This window comes from Prionailurus viverrinus, unplaced genomic scaffold, assembly GCF_022837055.1.
Source record: "Prionailurus viverrinus isolate Anna unplaced genomic scaffold, UM_Priviv_1.0 scaffold_35, whole genome shotgun sequence".
Taxonomy (NCBI): domain Eukaryota; kingdom Metazoa; phylum Chordata; class Mammalia; order Carnivora; family Felidae; genus Prionailurus; species Prionailurus viverrinus.
The window spans coordinates 906,638-926,710 of record NW_025927605.1 but is presented as its reverse complement, the minus strand read 5'-3'; the positions used below and the strand labels follow the sequence as shown (position 1 = coordinate 926,710).

At 52.9% G+C, this 20,073-nt stretch overlaps 1 protein-coding gene across 1 annotated transcript in view; it reads left to right on the top strand.

The window, feature by feature from the left end:
• The window catches only part of DBF4B (DBF4 zinc finger B), a 35,560-nt gene extending 16,754 nt beyond the window's left edge, over positions 1 to 18,806 (top strand). Inside the window, 12 exon segments of the mRNA XM_047845581.1 lie at positions 401 to 586; positions 1,204 to 1,254; positions 2,024 to 2,111; positions 4,421 to 4,497; positions 6,163 to 6,196; positions 7,640 to 7,685; positions 10,223 to 10,339; positions 13,102 to 13,210; positions 13,337 to 13,461; positions 14,267 to 14,935; positions 14,937 to 15,049; positions 15,052 to 18,806. Of these exon segments, the coding sequence (XP_047701537.1) occupies positions 401 to 586; positions 1,204 to 1,254; positions 2,024 to 2,111; positions 4,421 to 4,497; positions 6,163 to 6,196; positions 7,640 to 7,685; positions 10,223 to 10,339; positions 13,102 to 13,210; positions 13,337 to 13,461; positions 14,267 to 14,935; positions 14,937 to 15,049; positions 15,052 to 15,149 (1,713 nt within the window). The 3' untranslated portion in view covers positions 15,150 to 18,806.
• The last annotated feature ends 1,267 nt before the right edge of the window (positions 18,807 to 20,073 follow it).

Below are 20,073 nucleotides of genomic sequence, written 5' to 3'. Positions count from 1 at the left end.
TTTTGGTAGTGTGGTCAGGATCACAGGCGCGGTGTCTGGATGCCCCCGAGTATCTTCACAGGAATGCCATGGCTTAACCAGCTACTTTTAATCCTGTTGGGCCCCGCCAGTGTGCTCTTTCTCTGTGCAGACTCAATCTGGTCAAACCACAGAGCCTGTGGCCTTCTGCTGCTGGGTCAGGAGCAGCAGTTCTGGAGACAAAACCTGTATTATATATATAAACCCTATTATGTTTCAGGATGATGTCTTCTTGAGGGCTCGGTACAAAACTGCACTTGGTCTATTTAAGGACATTGATTCTGAAACTTCTGGCAGCCAAGATTTCCTTCCCCAACCTCTCAGAATCGATAATTCTACATCTGCCTTCTGGTTTTCAGCCACCTCTGTGATCTGGTTTCAGGTAATTGAGGGTTTTCTGAGCAAAGAAGTAAGTTACATCGTGTCCAGCCGCAGGGAAGTGAAGGCAGAGAGCAGTGCGACAGACCACAGAGGCTGCCCCAGTCCCAGCGAGGTCAGGGTGCAGACGCCGTCCACGGCCCATCCGAAGTGCGGCCACCCCCGGCCTCCACAGAAACCCACAGACTCGGTAAGAACCTCGTCAGGTAGGAAAGGTGTGTTTTCTGAGCAACGGAAATAGGCCTCGGTGAGCCGTTGTGGGCGGTCTCTGGCTTTAGTTCCATCTGGATTAATTTAACCTCTCATTTGAATTCAGAGACTGAAAATATTTTATCATAGCTCTAGATCTAAAAACCTTCGCAACTGGTTATCCCCACGCTGTCCCTTCTGTGATACATTTCACTTTTTAAGGGACTTCAGAGTCAGAGGGTCAAAAACAATAGGAAGGTCCTCTGTAAACCAGAGAGGGGGTGTTGAAATTGGCCCAGACCTGTCTGCTGGGGGTGTGGAGACTCGTAAAGAGAGGTCTGAGAGTACTGGTGACACTTTGGCCTTGGGTAAATTCAGAATGCGCTTCTCCACCTGGGTCCAAGCTGCAGCTACCTGTGGGTGACCCGGGACTGTGTGCGGCTTTACCTTTACCTCCAAAAGGTTCTCTAGGCTTCTGTTTCTGCTGCTCCTCAGCTGTCAATGCTCCCAGCTTTCCAAGACACATGACTCCCAAGCCCTCACCAGCACCTGTGTGAACATCTGTTTGTGCACAGGTGGGCTGCACAGCGTACCTCATTGCCCTTCTCTTCCTGTCAGGTGCCTTTGAGCAGAGGGAAGGAGCTACTGCAGAAAGCCATCAGAAACCAGGTGAGCGGAGGGGGGCGGGCTGCAGGTGGACGTCTCTGGCACAGGGGAGGATCTAACCTTTCTTGGGAGGGGCTTCTGAAGTACTGACACAGAACGCACAACCTGTGAGACGTACCGTCCTTCTTTTCTTCTTACAAATGAGGAAGTAGAGCTCAGAGAAGTTCAGTGATTTGTCCAGGGTCGCCCAGGGTGGCGGTGGTAGAGCCCAGATTTGACTCCCTAATCCTTCCAACACCAGAGCCTAGCACGAGCACCTTGGAGGGGATGCCGCGCTGCACATAAGCCGGACTTTGTGCATCTTTTAGCAGTTTGTCCCTTTTGTGGGACCCAGAGCCATGAAAGTGAAGCAGCGGGAGGAGGAGTTCAGGTGATCTCGGGAGCACAGTGGGTAAAGTGGCATCGAGAAGGGGGTGCAGGCTGTGGCGGGGGAAGGCCGTGTGCCGTCCTGGGGCAGCAGGGCAGGAACGGCCTGAGGCCAGCACAGCTTCCTGCTTGATGATGGTGACGGTCGGTCGGTCGCCAGTATTTATTGTGAGAGCTTTCCTCCAAGAGGCCCTCCTGACAGCTCTCTGGGAAGCCTGTGCTGCTTCCTGGTCACAAGTGCCTGGAGCAGCAGCCCCCGCCTCCCGCTGTGGCCAGCGCTTGTGGAGGAGAGGGTCTTTCAGGGGACTGGGGTAGACTCTCCCATAATGTCTCTTCACGGGGTGCCTCAGAGCCGCTCAGGCCTTGGGGAGTCTCTTGTTCCTGCCTGACTGCTTTGTCTTCCCAGGGGAGCAGCAGCGGAGGAGGTGGCGGGAGCAGCAACAGTCTCCTGACCAGTGCCCGCTCCTGGGGAGTGAGGATCCTGCATGTGGACGGTACCGTTTCTGCCCAGGGCTTCTGCAGAGGGGTGTTGGTGACTGACTGGGAACATCCGCTTTTAGAGGGATGTCAGCCAGTATGAGCTAGCTGAAAGCCGAATGTACCCACTCATCATGTGGCCCCCCCAGCGGTGGGGGGTGTGGAGACCAGCAGTAGTCCTAGCAGGTGTTCGGTCCTAGCACCTAGGACGGTGCTGCTTTGTGGAATGCCCTACAGCTGTCCTCAAGCTGGTGTGATGACCCTTTTCACAAACCGGAAACCCTCCTGGTAGCCACAACCACTTACCAGCTGTGACTCTGTGCTAGGAATGAGCTCAAGTCAGTCCCCACTGCAGTCATTTGTCCATTGTACAGATGAGGTAATTGAGCCTTAGATGTTAAATAAATTACCCATAGTTTCATCAGAAGTGAGGGGTGTGTGGGGCGCCTGGGTGGCTCAGTCGGTTGAGTGTCCGACTTTGGCTCAGGTCATGATCTCACAGTCTGCGAGTTCGAGCCCCGCGTCAGGCTCTGTGCCAACAGCTCGGAGCCTGGAGCCTGTTTCGGATTCTGTGTCTCCCTCTCTCTCTGCCCCTCCCCCGTTCATGCTCTGTCTCTGTCTCAAAAAAATAAATAAACGTTAAAAAAAAAAAAATAGTCATATAAAAAAGAAGTGAGGGGTGTGGCCCACATTCCAACCTAGTTTGACCTGACTAAATTTCATGTGCTTTCGGGGAGCCTCTCTGGCTCGGTGGGTAGGGCGTGCAACTCTTTGATCTTGGGGGTGTGAGTTCGAGGCCCACATTTGGTATAACCTCTAATTTCTTAAAATTATTTTTATACAAAATTTTAACTAAAAACATTTTTTTTTTAATAAAATCTTAAACTTTTTTCATGGGGCGCCTGGGTGGCTCAGTCGGTTAAGCGGCCGACTTCGGCTCAGGTCATGATTTCGCGGTCCGTGAGTTCGAGTCCCGCGTCAGGCTCTGTGCTGACAGCTCAGAGCCTGGAGCCTGTTTCAGATTCTGTGTCTCCCTCTCTCTGACCCTCCCCCGTTCATGCTCTGTCTCTCTCTGTCTCAAAAATAAACGTTAAAAAAAATTTAAAAAAAAAAAAAAAGAAACTTTTTTCGTATTTATGTAGGGTTTCCTCACTGTAACCACCTGTTTGCAGGCTGTAATAAATTTACATTAGAATAGCTATCCTAGGGGCAACTTGAGTGGCTCAGTTGGTTAAGCAACTCATCCCAGGTCATCATCTCATGGTTCCTGAGATCGAGCACCGCACGTTGGGCTCTGCGCTGACAGCACAGAGCCTGCTTGGGATCATATCACTCTCTCTCTCTCTCTTTCTCTCTCTCTCTCCCTCCCTCTCTCTCACCCTCTCTCTCTCTCTCTCTCACCCTCTCTACCCCTCTCCCTCTCCCCCACCTCCCCTGCTCATGCTTGCTGGCACACACAACATGTGCAGACTCTCTCTGTGTCAATAAATAAACTTTATTTTTTATTTTTTAAGTTTTTATTTATTTTGAGATAGCATGAGCGGGGGAGGGGCAAGGAGAGATTGGGAGAGAGAGAATCCCAAGCAGGCTCTATGTTGTCAGCACAGAGCCCTATGCGGGGCTCAAACCCATGAACCATGAGATCATGACCTGAGCTGAAAACAAGAGTCGGATGCTTAACCAACTGAGCCACCCAGGTGCCCCCAAATAAATAAACTTAACAAAAAAAAAAAGAATCGGCTGGCAGTGACTGACTCACACCCAGCTCCACCTTGAGTCTAGGGTTTTCTCTAATCCATTGTAGGGGGCTGACCCCCATCCAGCCCAAGATCTGCCAGGGCAATAGAAAACTGCTCAGGAAGGTCCTGGTCTGGGATGTGGGGGGCTCCATTGTCACTAGAAAATCAGCCATTTCTGACGTGGTCTATTTCCTGCCTTCCAGTGTGTTAGGGAAGCTCCTGCTGGGTCTGCCATATACAGCTACATCTGAGTAAGTCACATGACTGGTCTCCCCCCAATGGAAGCAGCTCTTCAGTGGTACATTAAAGCCCTTGTGAGCCATAAGGCACCTCCTGTTCAAGAGTTGTGTTCAGTACTACAAAACAGAGTGGGGCCAGCTTAGGTACTTTTCCCAGGATAGAGGACCCAGCCCTTTCTTTTATTATCAGCAGGTGCAGAGGTGACACATAGCCAGAAGGTGGCAGGCAAGGCTGGTGTGATCCAGTGTGCCAAGCCAGTGAAAAGTATAGCCCCTGGCCCCAGGAAGGGGCCACGCTGGGGAGATGAGGAGTGGCAGTCTGGCCACAGCCCTCTGTTTCTTCCACAGAAATGATGATGCACGTGCAACAGCTGTCTCTTGACGCCTTGCGTGTGAAGAAACAGGGGCCAAAGAAGAAGCCAGAGGTAAGTCATCCTGCTGAACTGAAAGGAAATAGATGGTTTGTAAACAGTGAAGTCTGTGACAACTTTGGTAAATCAGGGCCCCGTGCAGCCGTGTGTTCTTGGCCATCCTGGATCATGTACAAGAAGTGCAGCCTCTCAGCACACCCCTGATGTCCACAGCCTCCCATTGCCCTGTTCCCTCTTCCCTGTGTTACCTACAGATCTCCCGTGGTATACTGAGGCATTCATCGTGGCCTAGGCCGGGGACTGCCTGTGGGTAGTCCTGGCCTAGATAAAACATAAATGATCATGGCCTGCTGGCCAGGCTGCTGTTCCGGGGACAGCTCTTGGCCAGGGATGAGCCTGCAGATTGCATGGGTGGGGGCAGGGGATGTTGTGGTTTGAAATAGCTGTCACCTTCCAAATTCTTATTTGGCTTTTCCTTCCTTTGCTGGAGTTGGAACTGTGTGTACCACACACCAAAACCCAGGCTGATTTTTAAAGTCACGGTGTCTTCATCCAGCCTAAATCTGAGAAAGGATTAAGCCTTGCAGGGCCTGGCACCCAGGAATAGGACCAACAGTGGTAGTAGACCACAGCCATACCAGATGGAACCTCTGCCTCAGCTCCCCTCGCTCCACGCCCTCTGGTCTGGGAGTCTTCGGGGTTTTGCTGCTGCTATTAAATAGATTTTCATTGTTCACAATTCAAAAGGTTATGCAATGAGTCTCTCTCCCCTGCGACTTCTCTTCCCCAGCCACCAGGCTCCCTCCCTGAGATAAACAGTGCAAACAGTTTTTCAGGTTTCCTTCCAGGATCCGTGCGTGTACAAACAGATATGTCAAAGTTCCCCCCCCCCCCCCCCCCACTTTGTGCAAATGCCCAGTATTTTTACTTTGCTTTGTTCACTTAATAATCTGTTTTGTAGATACTTAGGGATCTTCCAGAGTGAGTTCTGGGTGCAGTCTGCTGATGTTTGAGGAAATAGGGAAGCTGCTTTGGGTCATGTTTGCCCTGGAGGTGTGGCCTAGAAGAGAATCCTAATCTCACTGGGCCCAGAGGCACAGACAGTCATGGACCCACTAGATCTCTCCTGCCCGCCCCCACCCCAATTCTACCTGATTTCTTACATTTTTCCATTTAGTTTGTAATATTAGTTTGACCTTGGCCTAAACGTTGGTCTTGACCAAGAGAGTCCTAATACACAAGACAGGGCACAGGAAGGCAAGAGGCAGTCTCTTTACACTTGTCTTGTAAGCTCATCTGGGATGCCAGCAGTGCCTAGGAAATGCAAGCTGCCATTTAGTGAGCACCTGCTCTGTATCAGTCTATTACCTACTTTCTTTGCATTTGTGCCACATCGGCCAGGTAGGGAGGTGCTTGTCACACCCCGGGTGGCACAGCTCCACTTGGTGCCCAGGCCTGGGGCTTCTGTGGCTCTTGCTCTTCACTGTCCTGCATTTCCTCCACAAACTCAGCTGCCACTGAGATGCACACACTGCACTCACCGCCTCTCATATCCCTGGGGAGGCAGAGGGAGCCGTCCTGTCAAGTTGGCTTCGCTCAGGGCCCAGCCCATAGCAGGAAGCAAAGTGGGGCAGACTCACAGCGACTCGATTCACCGGGCCCTCTTCCTCGACCCTCTAGCTCCCTCGCATCCTTAACCTATTTTCCCTTTCCATTTAGGGAACGCGTCCAGCAGAGTCAAGAACGCGGAAAGGTCAGTGTGGTAGCTTTCCTCATCTAATTGCAGTCCCTCCCTCCTAAACGCTTCCCCACGGCTCCCTCTGTGGCAGCATCTGCTCACTTTTCTGCGGCAGGAAGCAAGTCCAGGTTGTGTTGCCCTGTTGTGTTTCCAGGGCCTGAGCTTTGCAGACAGGAGGGCAAGAGAGGGGTACCCATGAGCAAGTCCAGGGCTGCCCAGCCGGGGCTTTTCCTTGGTGCCAAGACCCCACTCGGCCGCTCTGGCTCCTACATCCCCTGCCCGTTCTGGGCATTAACTGAAGTTCGGCTTCCTTTTCCTTCTGATTCAAGAGCAGTTTGGGGTGGGCAGTTTGACAGCTGCCTACCACTTTCCCAAATGCCAAACTCCCTGAAATTGACAAACAGGCAGATTGACAGCCCGGCTCCCAGCCCCTCTTGGACCGCAAGAGAGTTTCTCCCCCTGGATGTTTCTCCCAAAGATGCTCTTTAAGTGGCATTTATTCGTGCACAAGCAGGAGCTAAGAAAAGTCACTTGGCACCTCTCATGTTCAAAATTCAAGGAAATCTGTGGGGGAATTGATTTTAATCACTGTCTGAGTTAATTAGAAAGACAAGAAATCGCCCCCAAAAAGTAATTAATGGGAGCTGCTGCCATGTGAGGAGTGAGGCTGCTTTTTGCTTGGGCGCTGGTGGAGCCTGGAGTGGGTCTGCGAGCTGGGAGGCGCCAGCCTCTGGATGGGGTCTGGGGCTGTTATCTCTGACAGGGCTTTGGTCACTGTGGGAAGTAGAGGTGGTTCTTAATACCTAAGAGGTTTTAGAAACTGTGTGAATAATTAGCTAGTAGAGGATGAATCTCCTGATTGAGAAAATTTGTCTTCCCAGCACCCCTTTGCCCTGTTCATTCAGGAACGAGATTTCACCCTTGATACGTTTTTTTTACTGCCCTCTGCTGTGATCCCTAAACACTCTTTAGCTCTCTTCCTCCCTGCTTTCCCCCAGAAAACCCAGGATCCTCCGGGAGTGTTCTGCCTGGGAGTGTTCTCGGGCCCCTCAGGATTCTGAGACTCCCAAGAGGAAAGGTCAGGGAAGGACCCAGGGCTTTAAGCAGAAACCAGCTGGGGCTGGGTTCTGCCCCCCAGCCAGGTTTCTGACCTGCGGCTCACAGCCTCCAGAATCCACACACGGGAGGGTCCTGTACCCTGCTTTGGGGCTCGGGGCACCCTGCGGCCTCTCCCCAGTGGGGGAATTCTCTCTCCCAGGGTAGAGGCCGGAGGAGATGGGAATGGGTGTCCTGCCTCAGCCAAATGGAAAGGTGTGCCTCGGGGTGGCGTAGGCTCCCGCTCTGAGCAACTCTTAAACCTTGGCAGAGCCTTAGCTCTCTAGCGTTTCCTGTGTGTGTGTGGTGTGGGCCCTGCATCGGAGCCCACAGATGGCTGACGTGTGCGCTTTTTCTTTCCAGTGGCCAGACTGAAGGCACCATTCCTCAAAATTGAAGATGATAGCAGGCAAGTGGTGGTGGTTGGCGGGGGGGTGGGGGGGCCTCTCCCCTTTCCCTCCCCTCAGACCCACCAGGCCCGCACAGAGGAGAGGTGCTCAGGGGCCCCAAGCTGATGTGGGGGTCATGGAGCCCCTCAGCCCTGCACCTTCGTCTTCCCCAGAAACCGCTTTCTCCCCCTGTCATGGAGAAGTCTCCCACAGACCAGGAGGAGCCTCTGAAGGTGGCATTGCACAGGTGGCACTCCTCTTGGTCATGAGTCAGAGGTTAGTGACCCTGTGTGTGAATTACCTCTTTCTAATGCTCTGCTTTTATGAGCACATGACATCCCATCCAGGCTCATTACTGCTCCTCGTTTCCCTGTGGGCATACACTGATGCTTAATACCGAATTGTTGCTGGCCCAGGACAGTGCCAGTATGGTCCTCGTGGCCAAAGCCAGGGCTCTTGGGGTGGTGTTGGAGACTCCCTTTTCAAACCACCCTGTACTGGAAGCCTTTCTGGTTGGCTGTGCAAAACCCTTTTCTGACACCTGCTCTCTCATGAGAAGAAAGACTGGCATGAGGAGACTCTACCCTTTTCCTAGTGGGGAAATCAAGGTCAGAGAAATTAAGGGACTTGTATACGGCCATTTTGCCAACGAATCTTAGCCCAAGGCCAGAATCCAGATGTCCTGCCTGGTGTCATTTTCACTCAGCCCTAAATGTCCACCAGTATGGCCCCTTCTTACCTAGAGCAGGAGGGTCACATTGGTTATGATCTATGAGCTGTTAGTCACCTTGGTTATTACTGACTCTTCGATAAGCACTAGATCAAAAACCTGCGAATCTATAATTATCTCAGAGGTTTTTCTTAGGGAGAGGGAGACACAGAATCCAAAGCAGGCTCCAAGCTCTGAGCTGTCAGCACAAAGCCCAATTTGAGCCTCAAACCCACGAACCATAGGATCCTGACCTGAGTCGAAGTCGGACACTTACCCAACTGAGCCACCCAGGTGCCCCTAAAGATTTTTTTGTTTTTTTGATTTTTAAAGAAAAAGCTCATGTGAACCTAGCAGAGACTCCCAGGACCAGAGCTTTCTGGGTCCCTAAGCCTCAGGCAGGGCAGCTAAAAGACCCGGTGCTGGGAGCCTGGCATTCCTGCCTACCCTCCAGCTGGACCTAGATTTCCTTCTCAGTACCTGACCACAGTACAGAATTGGCTTTGGTGACCCAAAAATTAGCGGAGGGAACACAGAAAGGTAATGAGGTGCTCTCTCCTTCAGTTCCAGTGGCGGGGGGGATACTTCCCAAACTCAGCCCCTTCACTACCAGTTAAATACAAGTAGCGATGACTCATACACAGCGGCATAAGAGACGCCACCAGTGCCTCAGCGTCTCACTGCACGTGGCACAGGCGACGTCACTTACTGGAGTGGTGTCCACGTGTTTGTGTGCCCCTGGCATCACAGGAGTGGAGGTGAGGTTTCTTGTGGTTCTGTTTATGTGCTCTTCTGAAGGCTGTAGCTTCACCCACCTCAACTTTGCAACCTTCTAAGCAGAAACAAAACATTGAGGAGGAAGAAAGAGGGGTACTAGGGTGGTGAAGTACACCTCCTTCTTCTTAAGGATCCAAGAAGACCCTGTGGGCCACAGGGCTCCCACCATGCCCCGCCCGGGGAACCTATGGCCTGCACTCTCTCCTGGAGTGCCCACTGTTTCAACCAAACATGGTTTCCAAGCCTGCAAGTTCTATGAGCAGGCTTTGCTGAGTATCCACAGATCCCCAGATCTGGTTCTGAAAGTTTCTGGAACATGAGCAACTTTAGGCAAACCATCAAAACAACTCAGTATAGATCTGACTACCCAGAACCTTCACTGTGCTTCTCTTTCCCATTCAGAATACCTTCACTCGGGTGGTACAAAGGAGCAGCCCAGAGCAAAAATGTTCCTCTTCTTGGAATAGGAAAATCACTGTTCTGGTTTAAACCTTCCTCCATTTAGGTCTGTCAGGCTAGAGTCCTCAAACATGGTTTGTTTTATTTATTTTTTAAATACTTTATTTTTTAAATAATCTTCACACCCAATGTGGGGCTCAAACTCCCAACCCCAAGATCAAGAGTCGCATGCGCCACTGACTGAGCCAGCCAGGCGCCCCCTTAAAGGTGGTTCAGGGTCAGGAAGCAAAGTAGAGAGATAGATCACTAGTTGGGAGACATGCCCTGTTGCCTGGTCTTGACCACTCACCAGTCGTGAGCCCTTGGGCAAGTCACAGAACCTTTTGGGCTCCGTTTCCTCTTCTGTAAAAATGGACGGGAAAAATGTAACCACTTGTTCCCGTTAGCTCAGATGAGGCAGCAAGGTAAACCGGGCTTTGATGAGTAGACCGGGAGAGCATAAATATTCATCTAACCAGGAAGGCTGGTGAGGGTTTGGTTCTAGAACCGAAAACCCTGTGCAGGGGAGTGGCCGTTTTATCAGGATTGGAATTCTAGGGGGTTGGGACTGGCCGCTTTCCTCATCCTGTCCTTGCCCCACTGTAGTCAAAATGGAAGTTTTCTGTGTTTCAGGAAGTTTCGTCCTTTCCACCATCAGTTTAAATCCTTTCCTGAAATTTCTTTTCTGGGACCCAAAGATGCAAGCCCTTTTGAAGCCCCGATGACCCTGGGCAGCTCGCATCATACCAGGTGGGTCTTTCTGGTCTGAGTACCAAGGGCTGGTTGCAGGCAAGGTCCTTCCCCTCCAGAGCCTGCTGGTCTGATTTGGGAATGGCCATGTGTTCGCTCCTTAGGCAAAGTCTATTCTGGGAACTTAGCCCAGACCCTAGGAGTCTTCATCCGTTTTACTTGGTGCTTTCCGTCCCTACTGAAGAATTTGACTTGTGTCCAGAGGGCAGTAGACTGGTTTCTAAAAGGTCTACAGACCATCTTTATCAGAGTTCCCTGGGGTCCCATTAAAAAGGCAGGTTCTCATACTCCACACCTACAGAATCACAGTCTCTGATGATGAATCCCCCAAAACTGCATTCCTGTGAGCTCCCAGGTGATTTTTATGCACATCAGAGCTGGAGGCCTTTGGGGCTAAACATCAGGAATAACTAAGGGGCAAGGAATCTGGGGACCTACCGCATTGTGTGGCCCAGAGTGGTTCATAGGCTGTGGGTGTTCTTCCTCCGCAGATGTGTGAGAATGTGAACCTTCACTGAGCAGAGTGCAGCAGGGAGGACTACAGGGAGAGAGTGGCCCAGGGGCGGGGGCAGAAGGGCGAGCTGGAGAAAATCTGTGGGAGGAAATGTTTAATATTTTTCATTTTTAAATTATTGTATTTTAGTTCCAAATTCAGAAGTTACAGAGGGTTTAAAATGAAAAGTCTGTATTCCACACCTGCCCTCTAATCTCCAGTGTGTGGGTCTGTGTCCAGATGTAGTTTATGTATCCTTTCTCTTATATAAAGAGTAGCATAACATTGGGCTGTTTCTAGCTTTTTCCACTTGATGTATTCTTTTTTTTTTTTTTTTTTAATGTTTATTTATTTTTGAGACAGAGACAGATCGTGAGTGGGGAAAGGGCAGAGAGAGAGGGAGACACAGAATCTGAAACAGGCTCCATGCTCTGAGTTGTCAGCACAGAGCCCGACATGGAGCTCGAACTCACAAACCATGAGATGATCATGACCTGAGCCAAAGTTGGATGCTTAACCAACTGAGCCACCCAGGCGCCCCCCACTGATGTACTCTAGATTAATTTCCTGTTGGCTCCTAGAAAGCATCCTCATTTTTTAATGATTTATTTTTTTAATTTATTTTTTTTAATATATATTTTGTAACATTTATTCATTTTCAAGACACAGAGAGAGACAGAGCATAAGTGGGGGAGGGACCGAGAGAGAGGGAGACAATCTGTAGCAGACCTCAGGCCCTGAGCTGTCAGCACAGAGCCCGATGCAGGGCTCGAACTCACGCACAAGATCATGACCTAACCTGAAGTCTAATGCTTAACCGACTGAGCCACCCAGGCACCCCAATGATTTATTTATTTTTGAGAGAGTCGGGGGGGACAGAGGATCTGAAACCAACTCTGCTGCGCTGATAGCAGTGAGCCCAATGTGGGACTTGAACTTCAAGAACCGTGAGATCACGACCTGAGCTGAAGTCGGAGGCTCAACCAACTGAGCCACCCAGACGCCCCCGCACTGATGTACTCTAGATTAATTTCCTATTGGTCCCTAGAAAGCATCCTCATTCTCTTCTGTGGCTTCAGTGTCTTCCATTGTGTGGTCTTACAGTATTTTATTTAACCAATCTCTTACTGATGGATGCTTAGATTATTTGCAGGCTTTTGCTATTATAAATAATGCTATAGTGAATAGTCTTACGCAGAGTGAATTTGTAGAATAAATTCCTAAAAGCGGAGGTGCTGGGTCAAAGGGTACCTGCATTTATAATGTTGATAAATGCAGCCAAATTGCTCTTCATGGGGGTGATGCCAGTGTGTGCTCTCACGCCCTGGCCCTGAGCCCATCTCCCCTCTTGCCTTGGCTGGTACAGTGAGCTGTCCGATGTCCTGACCTCTGCCAGTCTGATAGTTTAAAAACTGTATCTTAGTGTAATTTTCATTTTCATTTTTCTCATTATGAATGAGGTTAAGTAGGTTCATATGTTTGATCGTTTGACTCTTTTCATATGAACCTTCTTTATATCTTTTGCCCATTTTTCTTTTCGGTTATTGATCACTTTTCTTATTGATTTGTAAAGAGCCCTTCATGTATTAGGGAAATGAGCCCTATTAGTTATAAATACACCTCCCTCTCCCCCAGTTTGTGATTTATCTTTTATTTACATTTTCTGCCATGCATACATTTTTTTAGATTGCATGTAGTTGAATTTATCAGCTTTTTCCCATGTTTTCTACATTTTGCATCATGCTTAGAAAGTCCTCAGAGGGCTGTTTTGGACTTGGTTGAGCTTGCTCATACAGCCAAGCAGCCATTAGAAAGATGGGCCTGAAATTCAGATGAGAAGACACGTTTGAGAAAGAGATTGGAAAGTCCTCAACGAAGGTGGCATCCATGCAAGGAACAAGCCAGCGTGAGGGAGGAAGCCACCTGAAGCAGGGGAAGGGGACATTCGGGGTAGAGGAGGTTGGGGGCAGTATGGTGCCCTCACTACCACTGAGGCCCTTTGATTCTACAGGTCAGATGAGCGTGGGTTTGAGTGTCAGGCTGGAACTGCCCTAGGAGGCCTTTTTGCTGCCCCTGGCACACGCCCTCACCTATGGTTTGAGATGCGTGGGCAGGGACCGGACAGAGTCCCCTCAGAGGTCTCGCCTTCCTCGTTGCCTGGATGGGAGGTGCAAAGTGTAGGCAGGTCTGCCTGACTGTTCTGGTCCTTCCCTCCAAGGGCCCCAACAGTGACTGCTTTCCCCCACCCCCACCCAATGCTTTCCCCCAGAGAACCCAAGGACCGAGAGCCAAGCCGGCGATTGGCCATCCGCACCCCACCCAGGAGAAGGAAGGGCTTCTGTGAGTGCTGTCAAGAGGCCTTTGAAGAGCTCCACGCGGTGAGCCTTCCCTGCCAAGCAGCTGCTCCCAGGCTGCTCTGACCGCACTTTTCCTACCCGCCTCCACCCCACTCGCATCTCACCCTGGCCTTGACTAATGCCCTGTGCCCCTCTCACCCCGGGCAGCATCTCCAGAGCGCCCAGCACCGGGGCTTTGCCCTAGAAGCCCACCCGTATGCAGAAGTCGATCGGGTCATTGCCCAGCTCGGCCACAGCTTTGCTGACACCCCCTCGCAGGCCAGCCTCCCCAGGTGAGCACCCTGAGCGGCCCTGCTGGCATGGTGGGCACTGCCGTGTCCTCACCGTCCTGCTGCTGCCCACTCCAGAGGGGAAGGAGCCAAACAGGACCAGGGATTGGTGGCGGTTGGAAGCCCTCCATTTGTGGCTTCAGCTGATGGGGACTGGGCCAGATCAGCACATGGCTCCCATCCTGATGCATAGCCATCGCCTTGGTTGTGTGGGTAGGGAGGGCAGCTCAGCAGTGGCTGCTCCTGGCATGTGCCTACTGATGTCCCTGTGTGGCCTTCTAAAAGTAGCAAGGGGGATTCCTGGGTTCCTCCCAGACAGGTAAGATGCAGTATCTTTCAGCCTCTCTGTAAGTTACCCCCAGAAAGGATTGCAGGGGGATCTCCAGCCCAGCTTTCTCTGCTGCCACCAGCTTGCTGTGGCTTCTTTCCTCTTGACCCAAGTCTTCACCTCCCCAGGCTCAGCTTGGAGAGCCAGGCTCTGTGCTGCATTCTCCAGCCGCCAAAGGGCACAGCCTCTGCTGTGGAATTATTAAATGGAACAGCCTCTAACCTGTTCCTCTGGCCAGCCCTGACCACAGGCCACAGAGCCAAAAGAGACGCAGACAGCAGTGGCCACTACTGCAGGGGTAGCCCGAGAGCAAGCCTCTCACAGAGCCCCAGAGCAGGCTGCTCTCTTCATGCCAAAACTGAGAAGGGTAGTGCCATGCATGCCCCACCCACACCCTGCCCTCAGCCCTGACCCAGAAAGATCCCAACTTGCCACCTGCTCTGGAGTTGAGCCCTGAGGCCCAATGTTTCTGTCCTGCAGGCAGCCAGGCTCCCCGTGTTCAGATCGTGACCTGCTGTGTCCTGAGACTCCGCCTCCTAGCCAGCCCTGCCATCCCAGGGCAGCATCTCCCAGGATGAAAGAGGAAGACGAGCATCAGGCCCCAGGCACTCCAGAGCAGGATGGGACGGTGGGCAGCATGAAGGCAACCGATGAACCTGTGGGGGCTGGTGAGATGCTGGGACCAGTAGCAAGCTGCCAGGAGCTGGGAGGGTCAGTTGATGTCATTGCAGACCCCCCAGAGACACCAGTGTCCAGGAGCCCTGCACACCAGAGCCTGTTGACAAGCTCTGGTTCTACAGAACTCTCTGGCTCGGATGTCGCACTTTTTGGCCACAAGCGGAAGATTCGGCTCCCCAGTGGCAATCCTGAAAAGAGGTCAGGGGTCTCCCGGCCACAGGCCTCATTCTTTGTTCCAAGAGCCACCAGCCCTTGTGGCGCCAGGACAGCCAGTGGCGGGCACCCCTTCTTCCTTCCCCCTCCTGATTGTGAGCACAGGCCTCTGGCCCCTCTCCTCCCCTGGTGCCACCCACAGACCTGCCTCCCCCTCCCCACAGATGGGCCAGCAGAGTGCTGGGCCACACAGCCCCCTTGGCCAGGGGAGGACAGCCCCCTGGGATCTGAGGATTCTGAGTGTGCCGCCCCTGGCCCTGGCTGACCAGCTCCCTAGCTGCCCTGTGGCTCCAGGCCAGCTGTCAGCCCACCTGCACTCAGCAGCTGACGTGCAGCCTTCAGGAAGACCCGCAGAGAGCCCGTCTACCTCTGTCCCCTGCTCTCAGCCAGCGGGGGAGCCAGCTGCTCCCAATGGTTCTGGGCCTCCCAGCCTCCCTGTCTCAGCCCTAGCCCAGTGCCAGCAGAGAACTGATACCATGAGTCTCCTGGGGCATGCAGTAGCTCTCTACTTGAGGGCCAGATACACAGAAGTTATACTCTGCTGAGTGCTGCACAGCCAGCAGGGGCCAGACCAAGCACAAGAAGGACAGCACCTCAGGGCCTCCCCACCAGAGCCAGAAGAGCCGCTGGCCTGGCCTTTGAAGTCCAAGAGAACAGCAGTTGTCATGGCCAAGCTCTGTAGGCTTGACAGAGCCAGTCCTCCCACTCACTGGGTCTTAGGTTAGGACCAAGAGAGTCTGGGCTGGGGGCTGCCCTCTACCCCTCCCTCCAGCCAGCTCCCTGACCAGGCAGCAATCTGATGGGCTTGCTCATCCCTGCCAGCTGCCCACACCAGGAGGCAGAGGCAAGGTTGGCATAGGGAAGGACCACAAAGGATCTAGAACGGCAGGAGCCCTGGCCTGGCTTCCTGTCCCTCTGAAGGCACTTGCCTCTTGCAGAGCCGAGTTTTGGTGTTCCCCACCCCCACCCCAGCCTCCTTTCCCAGGAGCATGTGGCTCTCCTGCTTTCTGAAATGCCTGTTTGTCCCCTCCCCCAGCCCCCTACGCTCATGCACACAGATCCTCAGGAACATACGAAGCAGAGGAGGGGCTGGGCTGCAGCACCTCCAGAGCTCCCTCGCCCCCTTGCATTTAGTGGGAGCCTGGCGCTGAAATGACCTTTCTCCTGAGCCCAGGATATGGCCAGAGCCCCCTCTGGGGACCCCTCTGCTCTTCCCTGGCTGCCCTCTGCCATTTCTGCTGTTCCAGGGTCGGGATTCACCTGCCAACTTCTGCATCACCCTCTTCTCTCCCTCCTTCCCCAAGGACCTCCCCCCATTTCTTTCAGCCAAGCCATTAATCTGGAGACGAGATGGGTTTGCTATTGATTCTTTGGCCACTTTTTTTTTTTTTTTTTTTTTTTTTTACATTTTGTGCTGTGGTTCTTCTCACCCTTCTCTGCGTCTGTGTGTTTGTTTCTTTAAATGTTGAAGCTACAAGAAGCCTGGTGCTATTCTGTGTCTCATTTTGGAGGAAGAAAGGGGGGCCTCGCTGTGGGTGAGGACCTGAGTTGTTAGTTTGGAAATAGAGCAACTGTGTGTACAACCCTCATAGAGGTCATGTTTGGCCTTTTTATGCCATTCCTGTTAAATTTCACAATTAATCTTGGTTCAGGAACTGTAAATAAATTTGTTAATAACAAATAGCAAAGGGATAGGGCTGGAATGCAGTGTGTCAGGCCTTGATGTGCCCTCCAGTGACCCAAAGCAGGACTCAAGCCCAGCAGATGTGGACAGAGTAAGTGGATGGCCAGATAGGAGCTCCCTGCAAGTGGGAGAGCGTATGTCACAGCCCCTGAGGGCCGAGGGGAGGTCAGGCGGCATCTGTCCAGTCTCTGGTCACTCATTTGGCTCTGCTGCTAAAGGGGGCCCCAGGAGACCTGAGGCTGGACAGATGGGTGCTGCCCTCAGTGGCTCCTTGGCATGGGGACTATTCAAACCCCTTCCACTCCTCCGCAGATGACCTTGACTCAGACTCCACAGGCATTGCTTCTCCTTGCTCCTGATCCCCTTTCCACATCCAACTCCTACAAAAGAAGCAGTGTCCTTCCTTCCTGTCACTGTCCCTGCTCTCCAGTCCACCCAGCCAGCCTCATCAAATTCCTTTTCTTGGGTTTGCCATCTCTTCCCTCTGCCCTAAAACTCCATCCTGGAAAACACTTGCATTGATTCAGCAGGCTCCCCCCACTGTTCTCCAGCTCCTTCCTGCGGTCTACAGCCACTGCCTCCATGTCTGCACCTTCTTGCCCTTCCAAACCCGCGGAGGCTCTGCCTGAAGCGCTCCACTGGGCTTGTCCCTTCCAAGGTCACCGCATAACCTGATAATTCTCAAAGGCAGATTCACTTTCTCCTTTTCCACCTTGAAACCTGGCTCCCCTGCTCGACCCCACTCTAGCCTGGTCCTCCCCTCCCCCAGCCTCTGCCCTCTTGTACCAGCCTCATTCAGCACAGACCTCAAATGTCTGCCCTGAGTCAGCTCCTAGAGCCCTAACCAGCCCTCTAACACCCCTGCTTCCCCAACCTGGGCCTGGGGGACCTTTGTCCTCACCTCTGCACACCTTCACAGATGTGACCTGGGTGGAGAAAGCTCCACCCAGACTCCTTTTCTGAATTCTAGTCTCCACCTGTGCAAGGTGGGAAGGCAGGGAATCTAGCCACACCCTGACTCGGTGTGTCTTTGGGAGGTCCCTTTACTAATCTGGGCCTCCGTTTCCTCATCTTTCAGTGAGGGGCTTAGATGACATGACCTTCAAAAGTCCTTTCCAATAATAAAATGCCCTGATGGCCACCGGCTCCCTTAGATCCCTCTGTCCTTGCCACCACCACAGACCTACTTACCCAAAGACTTGTTCCTCCTTCCGAGACCGGCTCCCCTTCCCCCTTTGTCCTGCGCCTCTCCTGGTCACTCTCCCTGATGCCCATCCTCTCCTTACAGCCACCCTATCTCCCTGGTCTCTGACACCTCCTGTCCCCAGACCAGCCAGGCTGGTCCCTTGTCTGGCCACCGTGGGCACTCCGGCCCTGAGGCTGCTCTCTGACACTGACCTGGAATCCCCCTCGACAACAGCAAGGATGCCCTATGATTCAAGGTCCAGATTCCATACTCTGAGAATCCTATAGTGTAAGTCACACAGGCCTGAGTTCACTTCCCAGTCCTTCCCTTAACTCTGACCTGGGGCAAGGCTTCTGAGATGCTGTTTTCTTAAGCTGAAAAACAGAGATAATGGTAGTTTCTGCCTTACTAGGAAGTCACAAGAATTAAATCTGGTTATGATGTTATAAACATTCAACAAACTAACTTTTTATCCTCCCCTCCCCTCTGCAACATGTACCTGTGAGGCCTCTCTTTTGGACCTTTCAAAAGAGCTCATTTTCACTAATCTCCCACCTCATGACCTATGGCCCTATCTCCTTGTGTACTTGTGGGTGAAGCTGCTAAGGGGTTCTGTGAGACGCCCTGTCCCCAGGCCCGCCCCCACTTTTCCAACAACTGGTTCTCCGCAACCCGAGAAATCCCATGTGAGGGGGAGAAAGGGGAGTGGGGTGTATGCCACACCCCCCAACCCCGGCATATTGGGCCCTCGGGAGCATGACTATATTTGTGCCCTACAAACCTCTCAAAGGATGGATGCCCCTGGGACCCCAGGCTCCTCCAATTCCTCCCTGAGCTTGAGATTGCAGGAAGGGTTCTCAAGGACAACTGAGAGGGAGGAAGGAGCACTAGACTTCCCTCGGGAAAGATCTCATCAGGTGAGGAGAGTGGTTCTTTCCCAGTGGGAAGGACAGGGCACTGGGCTGGGATCTGGGAGGAAGCAGAAGGACTTTCTGGTCCTGATGGTCTGGGCGTTTTCTCTGCTCCCCACCCCTCAGCATCCTGTCAAAGGCAGTCTCTCCATGTGCAGGGTAGAGGGCCCCAAGACCCCAAGCCACAAAGGAGTCCCTTGGGTCTAGGACAAGGGCCAGGAAGCTGTTTTTCTCCATGGCACCTTCAGGGCCACATGGATGGTGTGAGCCCAGATCGAGGGAGCATTTCTGTACACCAGGTGCTGCTCTGAGGATTTGACGCCAGCCACTCATTTACCCCCTGCAACACTGTCGCAAAGGGGCATTCTAACCCCCATTTCACAGATGAGGAAACCGGCTTGGGGAGGCCGGGAGACCTGCTCAAGGTCACATAGCCCTTAACCAGGACTGGGACATCAGCTGGTTGCCTGAAGCCCTAAGTCCTGCTCTTCACGTGGCCCCACCCTGCCCTCGCCTGGCGTGGCCTCTGCAGCAGGCCTCGAAGCCTGGGCATGGGGCCTGGATAGACTCCGTTGGCAGGAATTCCCACCCACCATGTCTTCCAGGATAGAGTTTTTGGGCAGAGGGAAGGAGAGGGGCCAAGGGCAGCAGACACCCCTCCCTTACCTGCAGCTGCTGGGACTACATCTTGGCCCCACATCAGCCCAGCTTGGCCCCTGTGCAGGAAAATTTGAGGGAAGAACTGGCTGGAGGGCAGGACTTCAGGGAAGGAGGCCCCAGGCCTCTCAGTGGTAAGGGCTCCTGAAGGAGGGCTGGGGGTGGGGACCAGAGCCTAACAGCTCCCTCAGCAAGAGTGAACCAGAGGGTGGCCATCGAGACAGAATAGTGACCACCAGTCTCTGATTTCCAGAGTCCCGTCCTCCTCCTGGAGCAAACAAGCAATGGGCAGAAGGGACCAAAGTAGCCCTCCATAGCTGTGTACTGGGGTAAGGATTCTCCCAGGGAGCCCCTGGTGTGAAGAGATGCTACCTCCACAGCTCTTGACCTCAGGAGAGAAGGTGGGTGAGAGAAACAGGCAGGCTCCTGTGTGGGAGAGGTGTGAAGCTTGTAGCAGAAGCAACACAGGAGTCACAGGAGCGGGAAGGCGGGACCTCGGCCTCGAGAGTGAGGTGCGCTCAAGGGAGGGTCAAGATACCAGCTGAGCCTGCTTGAAGCGGCCCACCCAGGGAGAAAAGGGGGCTGTTGGGGGTCATGGGGCCATATAATTGAGCTAACCATGGGAGCTGGCTCAGAATGCCACCAGAGAAGAGCCAGTTTGGGAGCCAGGAAGAACTCTCAACAGGAACCTCAAGGAACCAGAGCCACAGAAAATGGTAGCAATGTGCCTCGACCAGGCCCAGGCCACAGACTGAGCATGCTGTGTGGTCTTGGTCATGCTGGGGGAGGGGGTCCAGACTCCCCCAGGCCCAGTGCCCTCCACTGTGCAATGACAAACCCCACCTATTCTTCTGGGAGGCACACAAGATTGGGGCTCACTGATGTGGCCCTGGAACTGGTGGGACAAGACAAAAACTGGTGTCTGGAGGAGTCAGAGAGTGGAAGGTGGGATAAATGG